The sequence below is a fragment of the Sminthopsis crassicaudata genome, chromosome 1 (assembly GCF_048593235.1).
Source record: "Sminthopsis crassicaudata isolate SCR6 chromosome 1, ASM4859323v1, whole genome shotgun sequence".
NCBI lineage: Eukaryota > Metazoa > Chordata > Mammalia > Dasyuromorphia > Dasyuridae > Sminthopsis > Sminthopsis crassicaudata.
This window is the reverse complement of record NC_133617.1, coordinates 68,079,402-68,098,610: the sequence shown is the minus strand read 5'-3', so window position 1 is coordinate 68,098,610 and position 19,209 is coordinate 68,079,402. Positions and strand designations below refer to the sequence as shown.

The 19,209-nt window shown below is 43.7% G+C and overlaps 2 protein-coding genes across 5 annotated transcripts in view; one reads left to right on the top strand and one right to left on the bottom strand.

Annotated features, from left to right (window-relative positions):
- Window positions 1-6,988, top strand: part of MLLT1 (MLLT1 super elongation complex subunit) — an 86,368-nt gene extending 79,380 nt beyond the window's left edge. For all 3 annotated transcript variants that reach the window (XM_074309268.1, XM_074309259.1, XM_074309249.1), the window contains 4 exons: window positions 763-862; window positions 2,245-2,316; window positions 2,859-2,930; window positions 3,581-6,988. In XM_074309268.1, the coding sequence (XP_074165369.1) occupies window positions 763-862; window positions 2,245-2,316; window positions 2,859-2,930; window positions 3,581-3,709 (373 nt within the window). In that variant the 3' untranslated portion in view covers window positions 3,710-6,988. The remainder of the gene's footprint in view (window positions 1-762; window positions 863-2,244; window positions 2,317-2,858; window positions 2,931-3,580) is intronic.
- Window positions 6,989-9,759: 2,771 nt separating this feature from the next.
- Window positions 9,760-19,209, bottom strand: part of LOC141565733 (long-chain-fatty-acid--CoA ligase ACSBG2-like) — a 72,585-nt gene continuing 63,135 nt past the window's right edge. For both annotated transcript variants that reach the window (XM_074309236.1, XM_074309227.1), the window contains 4 exons: window positions 15,433-15,650; window positions 13,306-13,445; window positions 11,879-12,125; window positions 9,760-10,008 (listed from right to left, as the gene is read on the bottom strand). In XM_074309236.1, coding sequence (XP_074165337.1) covers window positions 9,935-10,008; window positions 11,879-12,125; window positions 13,306-13,445; window positions 15,433-15,650 — 679 coding nt within the window. In that variant the 3' untranslated portion in view covers window positions 9,760-9,934. The remainder of the gene's footprint in view (window positions 10,009-11,878; window positions 12,126-13,305; window positions 13,446-15,432; window positions 15,651-19,209) is intronic.

The following is a 19,209-nucleotide window of genomic DNA, read 5'->3' as shown; positions in this document are numbered from 1 at the left end:
CACCTATGTGACTTTTGTGCAAAAGCACTCTGGTTTGCAAAATCCCTTTTGGACCTGATTCCCTAACAAGAAAATTAGGGACTTCTTAGTTAACTTTTGTCTCTCCCTGGTATCTACTCAGAATTTTGTGACAGGATACCAGGGAGAGGCAAAAGTTAACTAAGAAGTCCCTAATTTCATGATCTAGTAGGAAGAAAGGATAAGATAACATACAGTATTACAAAATTAGTGCATTAGACAGGTCTGAGAACAAACAGACTTCTGAGGAGTAGGATTTATCAGCTTCCAGGAAGCTGATATCAGGAAGGACATCATGATGGAAGTTGTGTTTTATTCAGCCTTAAAAGAATGGGTAAGAATTCATCAAGTAAAGAGGAAAAGCAAGGGCATTCCACTTAGAAAAAAATAGCTTAAGGACACAGTTTCTTTCAGCCCATGAGGTGAAGCTGGAGCCCCAGTTGTCATTTTGTGAGCTGCCAGTTTATAAAATCATTGTGGGCCCTGGGAATGGGGAAGAATTTAATTTCCTTGGTTTGGTAATTCTCAGACCTTACGACTCCAACTGTATTTGAAGAGGTCTCCCTAGAAGTACTGAGCCAGCAATTGGTCACAGAGGCCTCTGAATGTGAAGCAGTCTCAGTAGAGCCCTATCTCTTGGCATAGGAACACTGTCATGTAAAATACACTGAGGCTCTGCCAAGGTACAAGAACATGCAAATAGATTGCTTACCTGTACACACTCTCCTTCTCTCTTGTTTTCAGGTTGAGTTTCAGTGACAGTGACAGTGACAACAGTGCAGACTCTTGCCTGCCCAGTCGAGAGCCCCCTCCTGCTCAGAAAATGCCTCCGGCCAACAGCAAGGTATTTGAGAGCAGAGAGGCACATATGCACTAAACCATTCCTCTTTTCAGCCCTGCCCTTTACATCCATTCCCAATAGCATTTTCTTCAGGAAAAAAGACCTATGATAGATGGGCTTACTTAGATGTTTCTAGGCATTTAAGTCTTAAGATCTAGATGAGCTTGTGATCAGTGTGGATTTATTCTTATGGTGTCCCAGCATTGCAGAGCCCCTGTACAACAAAATTTCAGGGTTCTCTTTAGCAAGGCATTTAGTCACAGCTTAATGAGCCTCATATACCTGAAGATAATGAGGTAAAGGAGTTTGACTTCTTTGAAAAATACCTTACCAAAATTTTTTCCTTGGAAATGTGATTCCAAGACTAGAATTGGGGAGACATTGATTAGTCCATAGTTCATAGAAAAAGATTGGGAGATTTTAGTGGATTTCAAACTTCCTAGGAGCAAAGGGTTCAGAAACATCAATGCCTTCTTAGGCCACACTGGTAGAAACACCTCGCTGAGGATAAGGCAGGACTCTGCCCTGAAGTAATGTACATTCTAATGAGAGAAATTAACATGGGCATAAATATGTACCTCCAGAATGGTTACAGGAACCTTAGAAGCAAAAGGCCTCTTGCCAAAGCTGATCTGAGCTGAGGATAAACAGCAGCCAAGGGTTCTCAGAGGGAGAGAGATGAGCAGGACAAAGATCCCATTCCTGGAGACAGCCAGTGCCAAGACTCAGAGCGAAACACAGGATCCAGTGTGGCTGGCCAGAATCCAGAACAGGGGGGACAGATTGTAAAGAGTTCTAAATGCCAAAGAAGTTTATATTATTACTGAATAAGATTGAAGCTTAAAGTTGCACTTAGACTTTGGGGATTCCTATACTTGATCCAAGAGGTTCTAGAGGGAGCTGTGGCGTATGTGAACTGGGAGAGTACAGAGTAATTTCATCAGACCTTTGCTTTAAAAAAAAATAAAAATCACTTTAGTAATTGGGGAGATTCAGTTGAATTGGAGATAGACTTGAGAAAGGAAACTAAAGGAATGGACTAACATGTTTATCTAGCTTTGTTAGCATCCTAGTGCTGCTGGATTCATTCTGCCGTAGTTTTCCCAGCATTCTTTTGTAGTTTTCATATGTGTCATTCTTAGTACAGTAGTATTAATAGTGACCTGGAGTCAGAAGGACCTGAGTTCAAATCCAGCCTCAGAGGCTTACCAGCTGTGTGACTCTGGAAAATTCACTTCAGCCCACCCCCTCAACCTCCAAAATATTAATAATGCCTTAATATAACTGTTCTCATACTATCATATACTAAGACATTCTCCAGCTTTTGGATATATTACCTGAAACTTAATGAAGCTGAAATTTTTTTTCTTTTTTAAATCCTTTAGGCATCTGGAAGGAAGAGTCCAGAATCCTGCAGTAAACCAGAAAAAATTCTAAAGAAGGGGACATATGACAAGGTGAACTGGGATTGAGTCTGGGTCATATAGAAAATGTCATGCAAAGAGCCAGAGGGCCTGGGACATTTATCTGAAAACTGCAAGGTGGCTAGAAAGATTCCGTGTCACAGCTTTCCTTCCACTTCCCTGGATTTTAAATGTCTGTCCCAGATGACAATGTTAGGGACAGGATCTTTTATCCTCCTCACTTTTCTTCATTGGCAAGTCATCAGTGGAGCTGATTCATTTGGTCTTTCACAGATTCCTGGCCCAGAACAGATTTCCAGAAGGGAAGACAGTTAAGTGGAACCTTTGAGTTTCTATAATCTGAAGTTGCCCTTCCTGGGCTTTTACATGACTTCATTTGAACTTCCCAACTTAGTGAGCAGCTACTTTTCTCTGACAGATCCCAGGTGTGAGTCAGGAACTCACTTCCTTTTTGCCTTTGGATGGTCCTAGAGAGAATTCCCCTTTAGTTTCATTGCTTCTCGGGTGGTCAGCTGCAGGGCAGAAGGGGAAGTAGCCTGAGTAAAGGCTTACGTTACCCATGTCTCCCACTGCAGGCCTACACGGATGAGTTGGTGGAGCTTCACCGGCGGCTCATGGCCCTTCGTGAACGCAATGTACTGCAGCAGGTATCAGTCATTACCTTTCTTTATGGTCCCTTTGGTCTAGATTCTTTGGGGGTAGTGAGACTTCACCTCCAAAACCAGAGTCTAGCCATCAAGAAGAGGTAGATGGTGTTCCTGGGCGTGATGATTGGATCCTAGGATGGCACATGAGGAGCTGGCTTGGGCCCTTCTCTGCCCTGTAGATGTGGGGTACCTCTAATTATCCCTGAGGTGTAACTTTGTGTACCACGTCACCCCCTCTGATACACGTGCAGAGGGTAGGTTTTGTGTGTTACAGAGCAGATGAGAAGCCCTTCAGAGGCTCCTGAAGAACTGGAATTTAGTGTGGGGATACCCTTACCAACAAGGATTTCTTCACACTGCTAGGACCCAGAGATGACCCTATGCTTGGTTTCTCTTGGCTACATTATTTTCTTAACTTCCATGTTTGGACTTGAGGACCAGACCATCATCCTAGGGTTCTGTGACCAGGGTGTCTAGGGTGTCTTCTCCCCTAACTCCAAGGGCTCTTAGCATTAAAAATGGCTGCCCGTTCTCTCCCTGCCCCACACCTCCTCCTGGGGATGCCTCTGGAGAACGGTTATCCTTTTTTGGCCTTGGCCCCCCTTCTACCTAGTGTTCCCTAAATAAGTTCCCCATCTCCTATCTTTTAGATTGTCAACCTCATCGAGGAGACCGGACACTTTAATGTCACCAACACCACCTTTGACTTTGACCTTTTCTCTCTGGATGAGACCACCGTCCGCAAGCTGCAGAGTTACCTCGAGGCCGGGGCCACATGACACTGGGTCCAGATGGCAGGCGCCTTGGGAAACCGTCAGGCCAGTCTCCCAGTACCAGGAAACCAGTCCCCACAAGTAGACCTTACTCTCTCAATTCACCCGCAGCACTGCCTTAGCAAACAGCCATGCTCTCTGAATGCACAGCTCAACAGGCCTCTCCCCTTGGTTACGGGGAGAGTCCTGGGCACAGGTCTGAGCAAAGCAAGAGGAGCTGAGCATCCTTCCCCCACAGAGAGTCATCGTATTCGGTTTTACTTTGAAAACTGCTTTTATGTCAAGAAACACATCGGGTCTCTCTCTTTTGAGACAGGAAGAACTTGACTGGCACCACAGCAAACGGTTTCTTCACCTGACCTCACGACCAACCCCCCCAAAGCAGCAGCTGCCTTTTCTCAGCTCTGAGGAGAGGGGGGTTGTTCATGTTGGGGGCAATGGTTTGACAGTTGGGGCTTCCTGAGCCGTCTGAGTCGGCTCCTGTGGAATAGAAATCCTAATCCCCTTCCCCCCACCCTTTGGTCCTGCCTAGTTTCCCCTCCCTAAACAGTTTGGTACAAGTAAAGTTCTCCCTCCCACCCACCCCCAATTCCATCCCACCCTACCCCAGGTCTTGGGAAGGCATCAGTCTGGCTCTATGGTAAGGATGCCTTGTGTCTCAGCCATGAGCATGGTGGCCAACCTCAGAGCCTCCCTCCTACCAGTCTGCTTTAACTGTCCTAGGATTCCAAGCCTCTGTATGCTGTATATATTCTCTATATATTCTATATATGTATGTATGTATGTATGAGCGCCGAGTCAGGCTTCTGATTTTAGGGTGTATGTACCTGGTTCTTGTTCTGAATCTCAATGGCACATGGGAGGAGGAAGGCAGTTAGTAAAGTTTGACTCTAAAAACAAAGGATTTGGGGGATTATGTGGGGAGGGTTGGTTTAGTTGCCATATCCAGAAGTCAGTCAGGGTGAGACTCCTTTGGCCAGAATGGGCCTTGTCATCCAGGATGTTGTTCCCCATCAGCACTGCCTCACTCCAAGCCCTTTCCCTACCAGTTTTTTGACTGTGCCCAAGGAAACCAGAACAAGGGAACATTGGGGTGTGGACGCCACCCTGCTCTGGCCAAGTTGAAGGCCTTCTGGCTCCGCCCCAGTGAACACTAAGGAGCCGTGGTTTCTAGCTGAGGGGAGGGAGCATTCTGACATCGAGCGCGCATGGCTGCCTAGTGAAACTAGCAGCAGTCTCTGAGCACCAACTATTCCGTAGCCAGAATACAGTGCGCTTAAAGCTGTCTCCTGGATTCAGCTCTTCCTTTTGCTTAGTACTCTTTGAACTTTGAAAATGGAGCTTTTGCCAAATAAGGTGGGAGAAAAGCAAGATTGGAACAGACGGTGCCCCAGGAAGGTTGGGGCGCTCCTCGTCGCTTTCCCTGCTGCTCCAGTTAACAGCCGGACTCTCTTCTCCCCCATCCTGGCTTCCTCCCATTTGTCTGCCAGCTCTGGCGCAGCTGTTTATTCTGTGGTGATAGATAATGAGCATGTTAGTGTGGGGCCACCTGGATCCTCTTCCTGTTCACTAGGGGCCCATTGTGTGCCACCTTCCCTCCCCCACTCTTCTTCATTTGTTTTATCGCCAAGATATGGCCAGGTCAGTTCTTCCCCTGGCTCTGGCACCAGCTTAGATAGAAGCCCCATAAGAACAAGAGATCTCTACCAACTCAGCATTAGTCCCAGCCCAGCTCTCCTGAAAGCATGCCCGCCTCTTTCCTCTTGCTGTAGAACAAATTCTGCGGCCCTCTCCAGGCCTGGGGCCTGGCGCTTGGGTCTGTGTCTCTGCTGGGAGCCATGGGGCAGGGGGCCTTCCTGCAGCATCCCTCAGGCCCCACAGACCTCATCCCATCTGCTCGCAGCCAGGACCTCCCTGTCCCCCAGTTGGACTGGGGATGGGATTCCCCTAAACAAGTCGTTTTGGCTCTGGGGGCAGCACCCTAAGTCTCTCCTTCCTTGGTAGCCTCTGGCACTTCCAGATGGCAGCTTTCAGTAGGAAACTCCCATCATTTGAGGCCCCCAAGGAAATTCTAATGGGTGCTTTTTGCAATCAGATTACCCCTCAAGGACCGATTCTGTACCTCAGACCTCAAAATAGAAGCTTCCCCTTTCTTGCCCTCCCTCTGTCCTAACTTGTGGTGACAGCCATATCTCGGGAATACTAGAAAGTACAGACCACATCTCCTGTACTCCACACTCAGGGCAGACAGGTCTGAGAGGTAGATTTCCCAGCATTCCTCAGATTGGTAATTGCCTTGAAACTCAGCCTCTCCTCCCCCCAATAAAAATGTCTACAAAACCAGCCATCTTAAAGTATTCAGGCAGAGAGCACAGGCAGCCAACAGCTGAATTGCTAGTGGTCACCTTACAGCTTGCCACAATCTTGTAATATCTGTGGCATCAGGATTTTTTTTTAAGGGCACTTTGGGGGTTTGAGGGCCATTGACCCCAGCCTGTGTTTATTCCCTGAATCTGGAGCAGATTCCTTAAGCACTGGTTAGTCTGAATGTTGGCTTCCCTCCAGGAGACCTGGACATAAGGAGTGAGGGAGGTGAGGGCAGGGACCCAGTCCTTGGTCCCTTTGTTCTTGCCAGGGGAATGCCTGCTGGATTGTCCTCACTCACTCTGCTGGATAATGTCCTAGATTTTTTTCCTTCGCCCCACCCCAACCCCCTAAGGGAAAAAACGTCCCTGTGCTTGTTAAGGTTTGTCAGGTATCCCTTCCATGTGGCAGGCTGTGGGGGCCTCCCTGTACACTTGGGCTTCTTCAGAAGCCTGCAAGGGTTTCAGGAGCATCCCTTCACACATACACCCCCGCCTGCTGTGGGGCCCGCCTCTGCTGGCGAGGACTCTGCAAGACTGGAGTAGAAGAGAGGGACTTGCCTTTGCACTCCTTACAAACAGTATGTAAGTACGTAAGCCTCAAACTGAGTGTTAATTCCTTGTATTCTGCTGTGTCTTTGAATGAACAAAAAAAAAAAAAAAAAAAAATGCCGAAAGCAAAGGTATTAAATACCTTCTATGACAGGAGGGTTTTTAACAGAACATCTCTGGCACTGAACTAATTAATATGTTCTTCTGCCTGGAGACAGACTCCTGGATCAAAGAAATGAGGAGAATCATGTTTGTAATAAGTTACAGGATTGTTTGTGTCCTGGATTTTAAACTTTTTTTGTTAAATTGTGAAATTCCAGAGGAGTTTTATAGAAAACAGTGAAATAAAGTAAGATGGGAAAAGTCTAGAGATGATTGTTAGTTTTTGTTTTGTTTTGTTTTTTAATATTCTGGTTCATCATCTAGACTTTAGAGGTCTGCTATGGGAGTGGGGACTGCCCTGGAGGAAACAGCCTCCTTAGTTTCAGGATTGCTGGACCCTTGTTGAAGCCCCTAGGGTCCCAAGCCTTTTTAATCAGTCTAAATCAGATAGGGCTGGTTTTCCCTGGGGCTCACTCTTATTTAAAGTGCCAGTGCTTTGAACTAGTCTGTTTTCTTACACTAACCATGGAACCTCAGGACAAGTCATTCTATATACCTAAATCTCTGTTTCATCACATAGCATTTGGGCATGGGGCCCTGGCTGCCTCATAAAGTAAGCCTGAGTGCCAGGAGCATAGAATATAAGGGATCGTTTTGGGCCCCAGCCCAGCCCACTCCTAAGGGCCCTCCTCTGTCTCTTATGGCTCTCCTGGTTCCAGCAGTTTAGGTCAATCAGCTTTCATTTCCAAGGGTTGGATTCTGATTTCTGGTGTGCTCAAACACAAAAGACTGAGCTGAAGGAGACAGGAAAGAAGCTCTGAGAAAAACAAAGGCACAGGAGACCCAGGGAAATGTCCAAAGGCAAGGACTGGGTTGATGTGTCAGTCATCAATTGGTACAAGAAATGGCCTCATCTTAGCTCATGAGACTGACTTTCACCCACAATCCTTGAAAAGAAACTCCTTGGAGAATTTGTGAACTAGTTGAGCAGAAGAGCAGGAATAAGAGGAAATGGGACAATCAGCACCATGAAAATCAAGATGAAACTATAGAACAAGGGATCTTGAGGCATCCAGTCCAGCTTCCCGCCCAGTGGGCAGATCCCCACAGAAGGCGGCTCTTGGCTTCTGCTTGAAGACTTGGCAACCTCTTGTTCTACTTCTAACTCTCCATACATTCAAGCAAAACATTCTGTCTTTACCACTTAATGGTCAGTATCCATGCATATGTTTGCTATCCATAAAGTAAGAAAAAAGTGGTTGAGCACATTCTCTAAGTGTGTTATAGCTATTGTTTGTTAGGACAGCTCTTTCCAGTCTGGGAGTAAGGACCAGGATGGATTTCCTACCATCACCTGAAGACAATGTTGAAATGAGGTGCTTCCTTTGTAACCTGTGGCTTTAAAGCATCTAGGATTTTGTTAGTATGACTATTCCCTCCTAAAATAGATCCTGCTCTTGAGCACTAGACATTCCATCGCTTTGGGAATGCCCTTAGCTAGGAGCTCATCTAACTCAAGTCTTTCCATCACATCCCAAGGATAGCATGAGAAGCTTTTAGTAGATGCTTGGGAAAGATGTAGGTTTTCTGTGTCCAGAGTTCTTCTGACCTGTTAAAATATCCCAGATAATCTGATCTGGCTTTAAGGAAAAGGTAGTCAGATAGCAATTAAGAGGATTTCATCAGCTTTGAGAAACCAAACTTTTTCCATCACTCACCAGATATAATAAATGCTTTAAATAATTTGGAATTGGGAAGGATCCTATAGGCCCTACAAGTTCATCCCCATTACTTTAATATGAGAAAACTGGGGCTTAGAGACAAAAAGGGACTTATTGTGCCCTGATTTTGCTTCCAAGAATGGAAACTATCTCATAAGGCTTCCCAGGGATTATTGGCTTGGAAGCCAGTAAGTGTTTAATCTCAGTATATCCATACTATCTGACCCCAGTCTCAGACCTCAGCAAAAGAAGATGGTGGTCAGTTATTAATGGTTGGAGCTCTTCGCCATTATTTCATGGTTCACTCTTCCAGTGCCCTTCTCCTCCCTCCCCCCCCCTTTTTTTTTTGAGATGCTAACTCAGGGAAGAGCCCCCAAACTGCTGCTTCATGGGAGTTCTTCCAGGAAAGATACTTAAAAAAAAAAAAAAAAAAAAACATGCTTTGTGTGCTGGAATTATCTCAAACTTCACAGATATGTAATTTTGTCAGTGTGAATATACTTTCTATCAACACATCACAGTGATCAGAATTTGCAAGGAAGTAGATTTTGCTCTCTACAGATTAAGAAACAACTTAAATTCTGGATTTGCCCTCACTGAGGGTCTTCAGGCATACTGAATGACTATGTATTGGCAGTTGTGGAAGAACTCTCATCCAAGTACAGCTTGGACTAGAAGATCTCCGAGATTGTCGGATTGTGTAACAGTTTTTCAAGAGTTTTAATGGCTGAAAAATTCATCCCCCTATGGCAGATTTATAATTAAGATGCATGGAAATGGACATTTGCTCTCATGATCTAGTGCTGTAGTTTGAGACTTAAAAATCTGCTTATTCCCAGAGCTGAGGGTAGTGAAAAGCCATAAAGAAAATTGAGATGTCAGTATTCTGAATTTATGACTTCAGTTTCCACACTTTAAAGTCTGCTCTATGGCAGTAAACGGATTAACATACACTTCAGTTTTTTGTTCATTACTTTGATATATCATCTTGTATCAGGTGAATCAGAAAATGCAGGGGGTCAGGAAAAAATTGCTCTCAGCAAAATTATAAAAACAGCAGATATGACTAAAAGGAGATAAGCAGATGTGTAACAAGAGAGACGCTGACAGGCACTCCACAACATCAGAAGCCCTGGTGATACAGCGGCAAAATCCTCTGAGGAGGATTTTTAGAAGGATATTAGAATTCTACAAGATTGGAGTGTGGGGACCTGTCCTGGTGGGGGAGATCCCACACAGAGCATCATTCTTTGGAACTTTCTAGGTAAATGATTCACCATTTCTTTGGTCACAGAGACTGAATAATGCTGCTGTGGGCTTTCCTGATCTCCTGTGGGAGATAGAATTTTATTTTAAATCCTGTTCCCCAAGAGATTTATAAACACTGACAACTTCAGGATCATCACATTCTTCATGGAACCACATTCGAATGATAAAAAAGGAGAGAGCCTTCCACAGTTCATGGAAACCTGGACCCAAGACCACAGAAAGAGCTAGATATAGAAACTGGAGATTAACGTTTGGTACATTCTGATGACATGCGACCGTCTCAGCTTCAAGGTGGGACCTGAGGGAGAGAAGGACAATGAGCAGATCCCACTTGGACAGGTGCTGGCTCTCAAGTGCCTAGGAGTGAGACACCCTAAATCATAGTGTATTTGAGGAACTAGGATCAGAAGACCTACTTTTGAATTCCAACTCTGACATTTGAGTGCTCTTGAGCACTCAAATTTCCTCTCAGAGAATCTAGACCCGGAAGGGCTCTTAGAGACCAAATCTAAGCCCCTTGTTTACATAAGGGGAAAGGATTCAGAGAGGAAGACAGATGTTCTCACAAGCCAAGGGCCATGCCAGGGCTCTAATTAACTCTTTAAGCCTCAGTTTTTATATAAAATGGGGATAATTCTTATATTACTTTCCTTGACATTTTATATACCTGAAAGGGCCAAAGAGGTATGGCCTCCTGCTGCTACTGCTCTTCTAATTGTGACCTAAGACTAAATCCTGGACAACAGGATGTCAAATTAATCACACCTGCAGGGCACCCAAGAACAACAGAAAGACACCTGGGCAATATAAGCAAACTACAGCTTGCTACCCAGGACACCTGGGAGGTAGCATCTACAGGAATAGGTGTGCACCAAAAGGGAGGTAGAACTGATTGAGATGGAAAGACAGACTTTCAGGATTGCCTCCTTCCTAATCATGGTGGTGGTGGGGGAAGATGTGGACACCAGAAGAGGGGATACCCACATTGCTGCACAGCACATCTGCCAGTGTTTTTGGAAAACCATTGAGAACAGAGAAGCTGGAGATTGGTGTTTTGTTTGTCTTATTTTTTGCCCTTTCTGTGCTTGAAAAGCTTTCAGAAGGATCATAGCTTACATGTGATGGGAGTTCTTTCCAGTTTACAAAGTTCTCTCTCCTTGGTATATAGGGGAAAGCAACCCAAGAGTTACCATTCCTATTTTACAGAGGGAGGGACTCCAGTCAGTCAGGGGATGCTTTTAAACACATCCCATTATTTAAACATAGGACCAAGTAAAACTTTTTTTTTTTTTTTTTTTTAGGACAGCTAAACAGATATTTGTATTTGTAAATAAATGGACCTAGAGCTGAAAAGGCTTCCCCTCACTTTCCCTTTGATGAAACCAGCCCAGAGAATTTAAGTGACTTGCCTAACATCATACAAATGACAGTGACAGCATATGAGCCTAGGTCCTCTGACTTCAAGCCCGCCCTTCCCTCCTTCCACTTTTCATCTCTACCTTTGTTCCCATTTACCTGCTGAACCCTGAGCTCTGACCAAACAGGTTTTTTCTCATGTTCACTCCATACACATAACACACACCACACACACACACACACACACACACACACACACGACACACAAACAAACTTGGGACATTTATTGAGGAAGTGGCCCAACTTTACTAAAAAAGCGAGGTAGAGGGCAGAATAAGGCTCCTATAGTTAAATTTTCAATGATAGAATCTTAAATACTACAAATTAGGACTTGTTTTCTTGGTTTTCCAGAGTTAAGAAGGTATTGAAAAAATACCAATAATGCAGCTTAATCTTTAAAAATCAAGTCTACCTGCATTGATCCGACCTTCAGTGCTTACAGTTTGGAAGAAAGAGGTATGGAGATCAGGAGTAAGGGACTCTCTGCCTTGTAGTTCTGGCTCTAACACTGGTTTATTGAACATATTGTCTACTCCTTGGCCTCAGTTTCCCCAGAACTACAAAGGTGGGGCAAAGGAGGAAGAGGAGGCAGAGAAAGTTGTTCTAAAGACCCATTTGGCCCTGAGACTTTAAATTCTAAGTTCCTTTCTAGCTCTAATATGTGTGTTCTAAGGTGCCTTATGACTGATGATCCAGGACCCTAAAAACCCCCACCCTGGGTTTCTGGAGGATGAGCAGCAATCCCTACCTACCTAATTCTCCACCTGTAACTGAGAAATCCTTCTCTAAGATTTTCCATCGGAGGATCTTGTGAGAATCAGAGTCGCTTTTCTGGTTGATTTTATCGATGCCCTTCTGTATTAATGCGTCGATGATGGGATCTTGGTTATCTATGATGTCTGTCACTTTGACAGACTTACTGTTGTGCTTTCGGCAATAATTGATGGCGTCTTGTGTCAGCACGTTGCAAGACTCGCCAGTGTCCGGACTGATCTCACACTGTGGGAGAGAAATCACCCCGACTCACTGGCATTGAAGGTGTCCCATCTCTCACCCTGGGATGTGACTCCAAGGGTTTGCCCCAAAGCCTGCTGTGTCCAGAGGTGGGTCAAGATACCCAGCTAGGCCCCTCAAAAAAACTGCCACCCAAGAACCGCTTCTCCTGGACTCACAGCGAACACTTTCTCTGGCACTAAGCACATTAGTCAGCAAATATTTATTATTGCCTACTGTCTGCCACCGAAATTCTGGTCCTAAAAAGTAAGTCTTTGCTTTCAAAGAGGCTTTGTTGAATGGGTGTGGTGATATGCCAGTAACTAGGTACAAACTAGGTGTAGACGGGATAAACTGGGGAAAAGTAGCAGAGAAAAATCACTGGCATGAAGGGTTCTTAGGAAAGGCTTCTTGGAGAAGGTGGCATTTTTGCCCAAGGAGATCAGAGAAACCATGAGAGGGATGTGGGAGACAGCTAGTGAAAAGCCTGGGGTGAGGAGATGAGATGTCTTAAATGCTTCATGCACTGCCCTGATTTGGGGATACAAAGAAAAAAGAGCCTCCATCAAGGGAAACCAAAACCTGAATACAGGTGTCCCAGAAGCCTCTGTGGTGATGGTGTAAGCCGTTAAAAATATGCTAGAGAAGCCCAAAACCCGCATTGAGATTTGGGGATTCCCATATCAATGGACCAGACCAGGGCTTTTGTTAGTATAGCTGAGGAAAATGCCTCCTCTGCACTTCAGATCAGCGCTCCCAGAGAGCTGCCTAGGCCGCTGAGGGAACAGCTCTGCATTGGATGGTGGCCACCTCCACAAGTCGGCCTGTCCCAAAGCTGCCCATCGTGGCCCCTTGCAAATGGATGCAAAATGCAACAATAAATACTGTGTACATGTCATATGTTGTAAAATGTCTGTGTAAAATACAGGAGACACAAAGTGTGTAATTTTGAGGAAGAGCACTAGCAAATGGAAGCAGTAGGTTGAGGAAAGGCTTGTATAGAAGGAGCTGTCTGTGTATGGAAGACATCTAGGGAGGGGTTCCTTCCCCGGGGTGCATAGGCAGGCACCATTGCTTTGGCTGACCATGCATCCTGGATAGACTGTCCCCACCGAAGAGCTCAACGAGGGTACCACCCCCCACACGCCCAGTGTCCCTTAAGGACCAGTTAATGGAAGCAGAAGACCTTCAGTGTCAGCAGTGCGCTCAGGAACTTGGCTTGGTTTCCCACAATCATAGCGTAGTGGACGATGGGAACATATTCTTTCACCATATTCTCAATTGGTCCAGGAAAGATTTTTTCCCCTTGATTGGTTACGATGATTTCTGAAACAATCCCCCCCCCCAAATAAAGCCTTTAGGACATAAGGGAATGTTTTGTTTTGCCAACAAAGCAACTATATTCCTCAAGATAGGAATAATTTATATCCCCCCCCATGCTTTACAGTCAAACTTTATATACAAGCTTTACAGAAACTCATTATAAAGTACTAGACAGTTTTCAGAATACTTTACAGTTTGCAGAGTAATCCACATTTTACAAACCCCTTTACATCTTGCAGACCAGTGTCCCATTTTACAAAGCTCACAGTTTGTAAAGTACTTCCATGTCCATTTTGCCATTATCATCCTGAAGGTAATGTAGAATAATAGAATCCTGCTCTTAGAGCCAAAAGAATTAAAGAAGTAAATCTATGGTTGAGTTCCAGTTCCAACAATTAATTGGACACGAGCTGCAACAACTCACTTTGTTTCTCCAGGTCTCAGCTTCCTTACCAATAAAATGAAAATAGTCCTTTTCAAATAGGGTGAGGAGGGGAAAGTATTCCATAGAGCATCTATTATATACTTTGCAAATGTGGATTGTCATGATCCTTTTCACAGTCCTATGAGGAACATTCTGAGTAGGAAGTGAGGAGATTTTAAGTTCTACTCTACTGTTTGGTCCTAGGCAGTCTCTTTCCTTTTATTGGAAAAATGAATATTGGACCACAATATTTTGTAAATTTTTTTGTAAAAATGAATGTTGGATCACATGTTGAGCAGCAGATGAATCCAATTACATAATTAATTTGCAATTTCAATGAACAATTGCCAGTGGATCCAAAACTATTCATTTGGCACCTGGCAATTTCCTGAGAAGGGTGGCAAGATTAGTGGACCTTATTCCCTTGAATTCCTATGTTCTATGTTCCTGCTAATGAGGTTTAAAAATCTACTTTAAAAATCTCTGTTAAGTCTTATTCTGGGATGAGGTAGAATGGAAATAGCCGAGGACTTAAATTGGAGAATCTGAATTTGAATTCTCTCACTCTTGCTTATTTGCCTATGTGAGGTTCATTACTTTCAAGGAAGCCACTTAAATCACCTAAGTCCTTGCTTTATAAAATAAAAACTGGATGATCTCAGAGGTCCTAGTTCAAAGTTTATGATCCTATGAGTAGAAGAACCTACAAGCTAGTGTTTACCTCCAAACTGACACTCTGGCCCCTGCCTGGGTTCCCAGGATTCTGGGGTTTGTAACTGGTCTAACCCAGAAACTAGCTGATTGCTGCTACAGAAGCAACTAATAGCAAAAAGGATAGAATATTGGGCTTGGAGTCATAAAGACCTGAGTGCAAATATAACCTTAAGAGACATCCTAGTTATGTAGCTCTGGGGGCAAGTCATTTTAACTTTAACTTGCCTCAGTTGCCCCAACTGTAAAGTGAAGATAATACTAGCACCTGCTTCCCAGGGTGGTTGTAAGGAACGAGTGAGATTATATTTGCGAAGGCACCTGACATGTAGTATGTATAATATATGCTTATTCCCACCATCTTTCTATCATAATGACTCCTCTGCCCTAATTTGGGAAAAGTAATCCAGTCAGTGCTGCTGTTCCTGGACAATCTATTGCTCTGTTAACTTCACCTATCATTCCTTGACTTCTCCAAGCAAGAGAGCCCACCTAGGCCAACACTCCCCATCTATCTTCCCTTCTATCAATCAGAATATAAAATCCTTTAGGGCAGAGAATATAAAATCTTTTAGGACACAGAATATAAAATCTTTAGGGCAGAGAATATACAATCCTTTAAGGCACAGAAGATGAAATCCTTTAGGACACAGAATATAAAATCCTTTAAGGCACAGAATATGAATTCTTTTAGGGCAGAGACTACCCCTGCAGCACTAAGCAGAGCACCTTGACCCGCAGAAAGAGCTTCTTAAATGTTTTTTCTTAAATTATTTTTTGTATTTATCCATAAGTCATCAAGGGAGAAAGAGGCTATTGAGAGAAAGTGGGCCAATGTGTGTCCCTCTCAGTTACCTTCTGTCCTGCCAGTGATGTGGATGTAGCCCTCATGATCTTGGATGCCCATGTCTCCAGTAAGCAGCCATCCTTTATTGTCAAAGAACTTTTTTGTCTTATATTCATTGTTCAAGTAGCCCATGGACAGGTGCCTGCCCCAGATACAGAAGTCGCCCATACCATCTTGGTCTGGACGCCGGATCATGCTTTTGGCGCCCGGGATGGCCTTTCCGCAGCTGAGGAGAGACAGGATAACAGTAGGAAAGGCCCCTCCTTCTGAGCCCCCCACATGGACCTGCTGAGGATTCAGGGACCCCCTCAAGCAGGGGGAGGCAGTTTGGGCCCCTAGGTTGCACCCCATCCTTTCTTCCACCTCATAGAATCAGTTCCCTCAGGTCCTCAAAAGTCCCAGTCCTGTTACCTCTTCTCTGTTAAAAAACCCTGGCTCAGTCCATTCCCCTTCAGGATAGCTTTAAGGATTACAAACATATTTCCCCTTGCACTCAACCAAAACTTGCCCTTTTTATCATCTTCAACTCAACAAGCCTTCACAAGGCTCCCTGCTTTGAGTCTCTCCCTCATCCTTCACCTGCTACACACAATATTTCTAAGAATCAACTAATGATGTCATCATCCCTCCACTCTTGCTCTTTGACCCTTAAGACCCTCACCATACTGGCTTCCATTCACCTTGCTGGTACTGACCCATATTAACTCCATTCCATTCTAGTCAACTTTCACGGGTAACTTACCTGTCAGTGACGTTCCTCCTGGTTCCCTTCCAATGGTCCACCTTTCTTGACCCCATTCCCAGCTCTTCGTGACCTCTCCCTCCCAAGACTGGATTGTGTTCACATGGTTCTTATATATTCTTTATCACCTCAGTAGGAAGCTTTTGTCTCTGTATCCCTGGCATCCAGCACAGTATCTTGACTATAGCAAGTATTTACATGTTTGTTGAATTGAGAACGATAAAGCCCCTGTCGACATTGGATGGAAGGCTAGGTCTGGTGCCTGAAGACCTGAGTTCAAATTTGGCTTCAAACACTTGGTATCTTTATTGTGACCCTGAATAAATCATTTAACTTCTGTTTAACCTTCTCAACTGTAAAATGGGATCATAATAGCGCATACTTCTAAGTGATGTCATAAGGACCCATTAATTATTAAATTATATTAAAATATTATTTATGAAGTACATAGCACAGTGCTAAACATATAGTGAATGCTTAATAAATAAATTTAATAAATTAAAAATAAATTCCCCTCCCAAATCTTCAAGGAGCTTACTCTGCCCTTTATTTTCATCCTCGTAGAGTCATAGAAGTTCTCTGAGGACCATCTAGTTTTACTGGAAGTAATGATATCCACACAGACAATTAAATGTAAAGCATACACAAGATAAATACAAATAAATTACAAGGAAAATAGGGGCAGCTGTAAGTACTGGGCAAATGAACACAGATGTCAGATAGGAGGTGGAGTTGAGATGGCACTGAGCCTTGAGGAAAGGTGTTTCAACAGGGGAAGCACAGGGCATTCTATGCACAAGTAACAGCCTAGGCAAAGGCCGGAACGCTGCAGAAGACATATTGCATATGTTGATTTCTGCAAGTAGGAGAGAAAGGTTGAAAGCATGAATGGAGCTACTTAAGTAACTTGGATCACAACATAGCATTTTCACTCTTTTTGTTGTTTGCTTGCATTTTATTTTCTTTCTCATTTTTTCCCTTTGATTTGATTTTTCTTGTGCAGCAAGATAATTGTACAAATATGTAAGTATATATTAGATTTAACATATTTCTACCACATTTAACATATATTGGACTACTTGCCATCTAGGGGAGGAAAACTCAGAACACAAGATTTTGCAAGGGTTAATGTCGAAGCATTATCCATGCAAATGTTTTGAAAAATAAAAAGCTTTAATAAAATAATTAATTAAAAAATAAAAAAAGAAACTGGGAACTTGGGTGTCAGTATAGCCTTCCCACAAGACTTTAAGGGCTAAAAGAAGCCTAAGAACCAAGTCTAAGCCCCTCCCACCTCAAAACATCCAAATACCCAATGAATGAGCTTTTATTAGGCACCTACTATTTGCTAGGTATTGTGTTAGATACTGGAGGTATAAAGACAAAAGTGAAAGTTCTCTGCCCTCAGAGAGCTTATATATTATCAGGGGAGATAATGTGTGCAGAGATAGGCATGTGCAGAATATATTAAAAATAATTCAAGGTGATGCAGTAGACAGAGCACCAGCCTTGAAGTCAGGAGGACCTGAGTTCAAATGTGGTCTCAGACACTTAGCACTTCCTAGCTGTGTGACCCTGGGCAAGTCACTTAACCCAAAGTGCCTCAGCAATAATAATAATAAGGAAAGCCAATTTTTTAAAAGAAAAGGGAGGCAACATAAACAAAGTCAAGAAAGGCTTCACGTAGAAGAAGGCACTTGATCTTAAGTCTTGAAGGAAGGAAACTCGGAATTCTAAGAGGTGGACATGAGGAAGGAATACATTTTAGACCTGTGGGATAGACAGTATAAGATCCAGCAATGGAACACATAAGAAACACTAAGAAGTACAGTTGTGCTGGACCAGAGAGTAGGGGAAGGAGAACAATGTAATAAGGCTTAAAAGTAGGAAGAGGCAAAATTTAAAGGCTGAGTTTATTGGTGAATCTATAGGTAATAGTTCCTGAGTATGGGAGTGGCCTGCACTTTAGGAAGACACTTCATGGAGAATAGATTGGAGTAGGGAGAAAAGAAGGTTTCAGATGTAACTTTGGGATGCAGCTGCTGTTAGACTAAGTGACCTGATGATTAAGCAAAGGATGCTGAGGAGTCAGCAGCCAGCCAAGGAGTGAACCACAAGAAAGAAACCAGAAAAGTGTCGCTAGGAGAAGGTACTCAACAGTGTTAAAGTTTTTGCAGTTCAGTTTTTGCAGGTATTGTGTACAATTGTGATAATAATTATAATATTGTTAAGGTTAATAATAATAATAATACTTAACATTTATACAGAGCCTCAGGGTTTTCAAAAAGCTTTGCAGATATCTCATATAATCCTCACAATAACTCTAAGAGATAGGTGATAATATTCTTCCCATTTTATAGATCAGAAAACGAATCTGAGAACTCTCCTACCAAGCCTTTCTAGACATCAGGACTTCTTCATATTCATCAGATATACTTTCACTACCATTATCCCATTCAAGACTCCTAGGTTTATCATGGAAGATATTTATATAGTTTCTTTGCTCATGACCACAACCCCCTGTCATCTTCACAGAGCTTAAACCTATTGCTGGTCAACTACAAGACTACCCAACCTTTAAGGTCCAGCTCAAGTTGACCCTCCCAACTCTCAGACATACACTAGTGAGCGGCCACATTCTCCTTGGATCCTCCTGCAGCTAAAGCTTGGGTATTGTGATCCGTCCTTGTATTTGGGTCTAATTGCTACTAGATTGTGAGTTCTAAAATGATAGCTATTCTTTCCTAGTCCCGTCCTTTGCTCAGTGTATAGGACAGCTTTCTACAGTTAGTAGGTACTTTGCTGGACCACGGGGAAAAGTGACTGGTCAAACTCTCCTCCAGGGTTCATTGGTTTCCTTCTCTGGATAGCCCTTTGTGGCCCCTGGAAGCTTAGGGAGAGAGAAAGAATGGCAACTGCCTCTTTTCCTTCCATCAAGGCTCAGGGACCATCCTGGGGTCATACCACCCCCAAAAGTCTCCACTCCCTTTTCCCCTCCCACCCCTCCACCCAATACACTTAGTTCCTGTCTTTCCTGTTATCT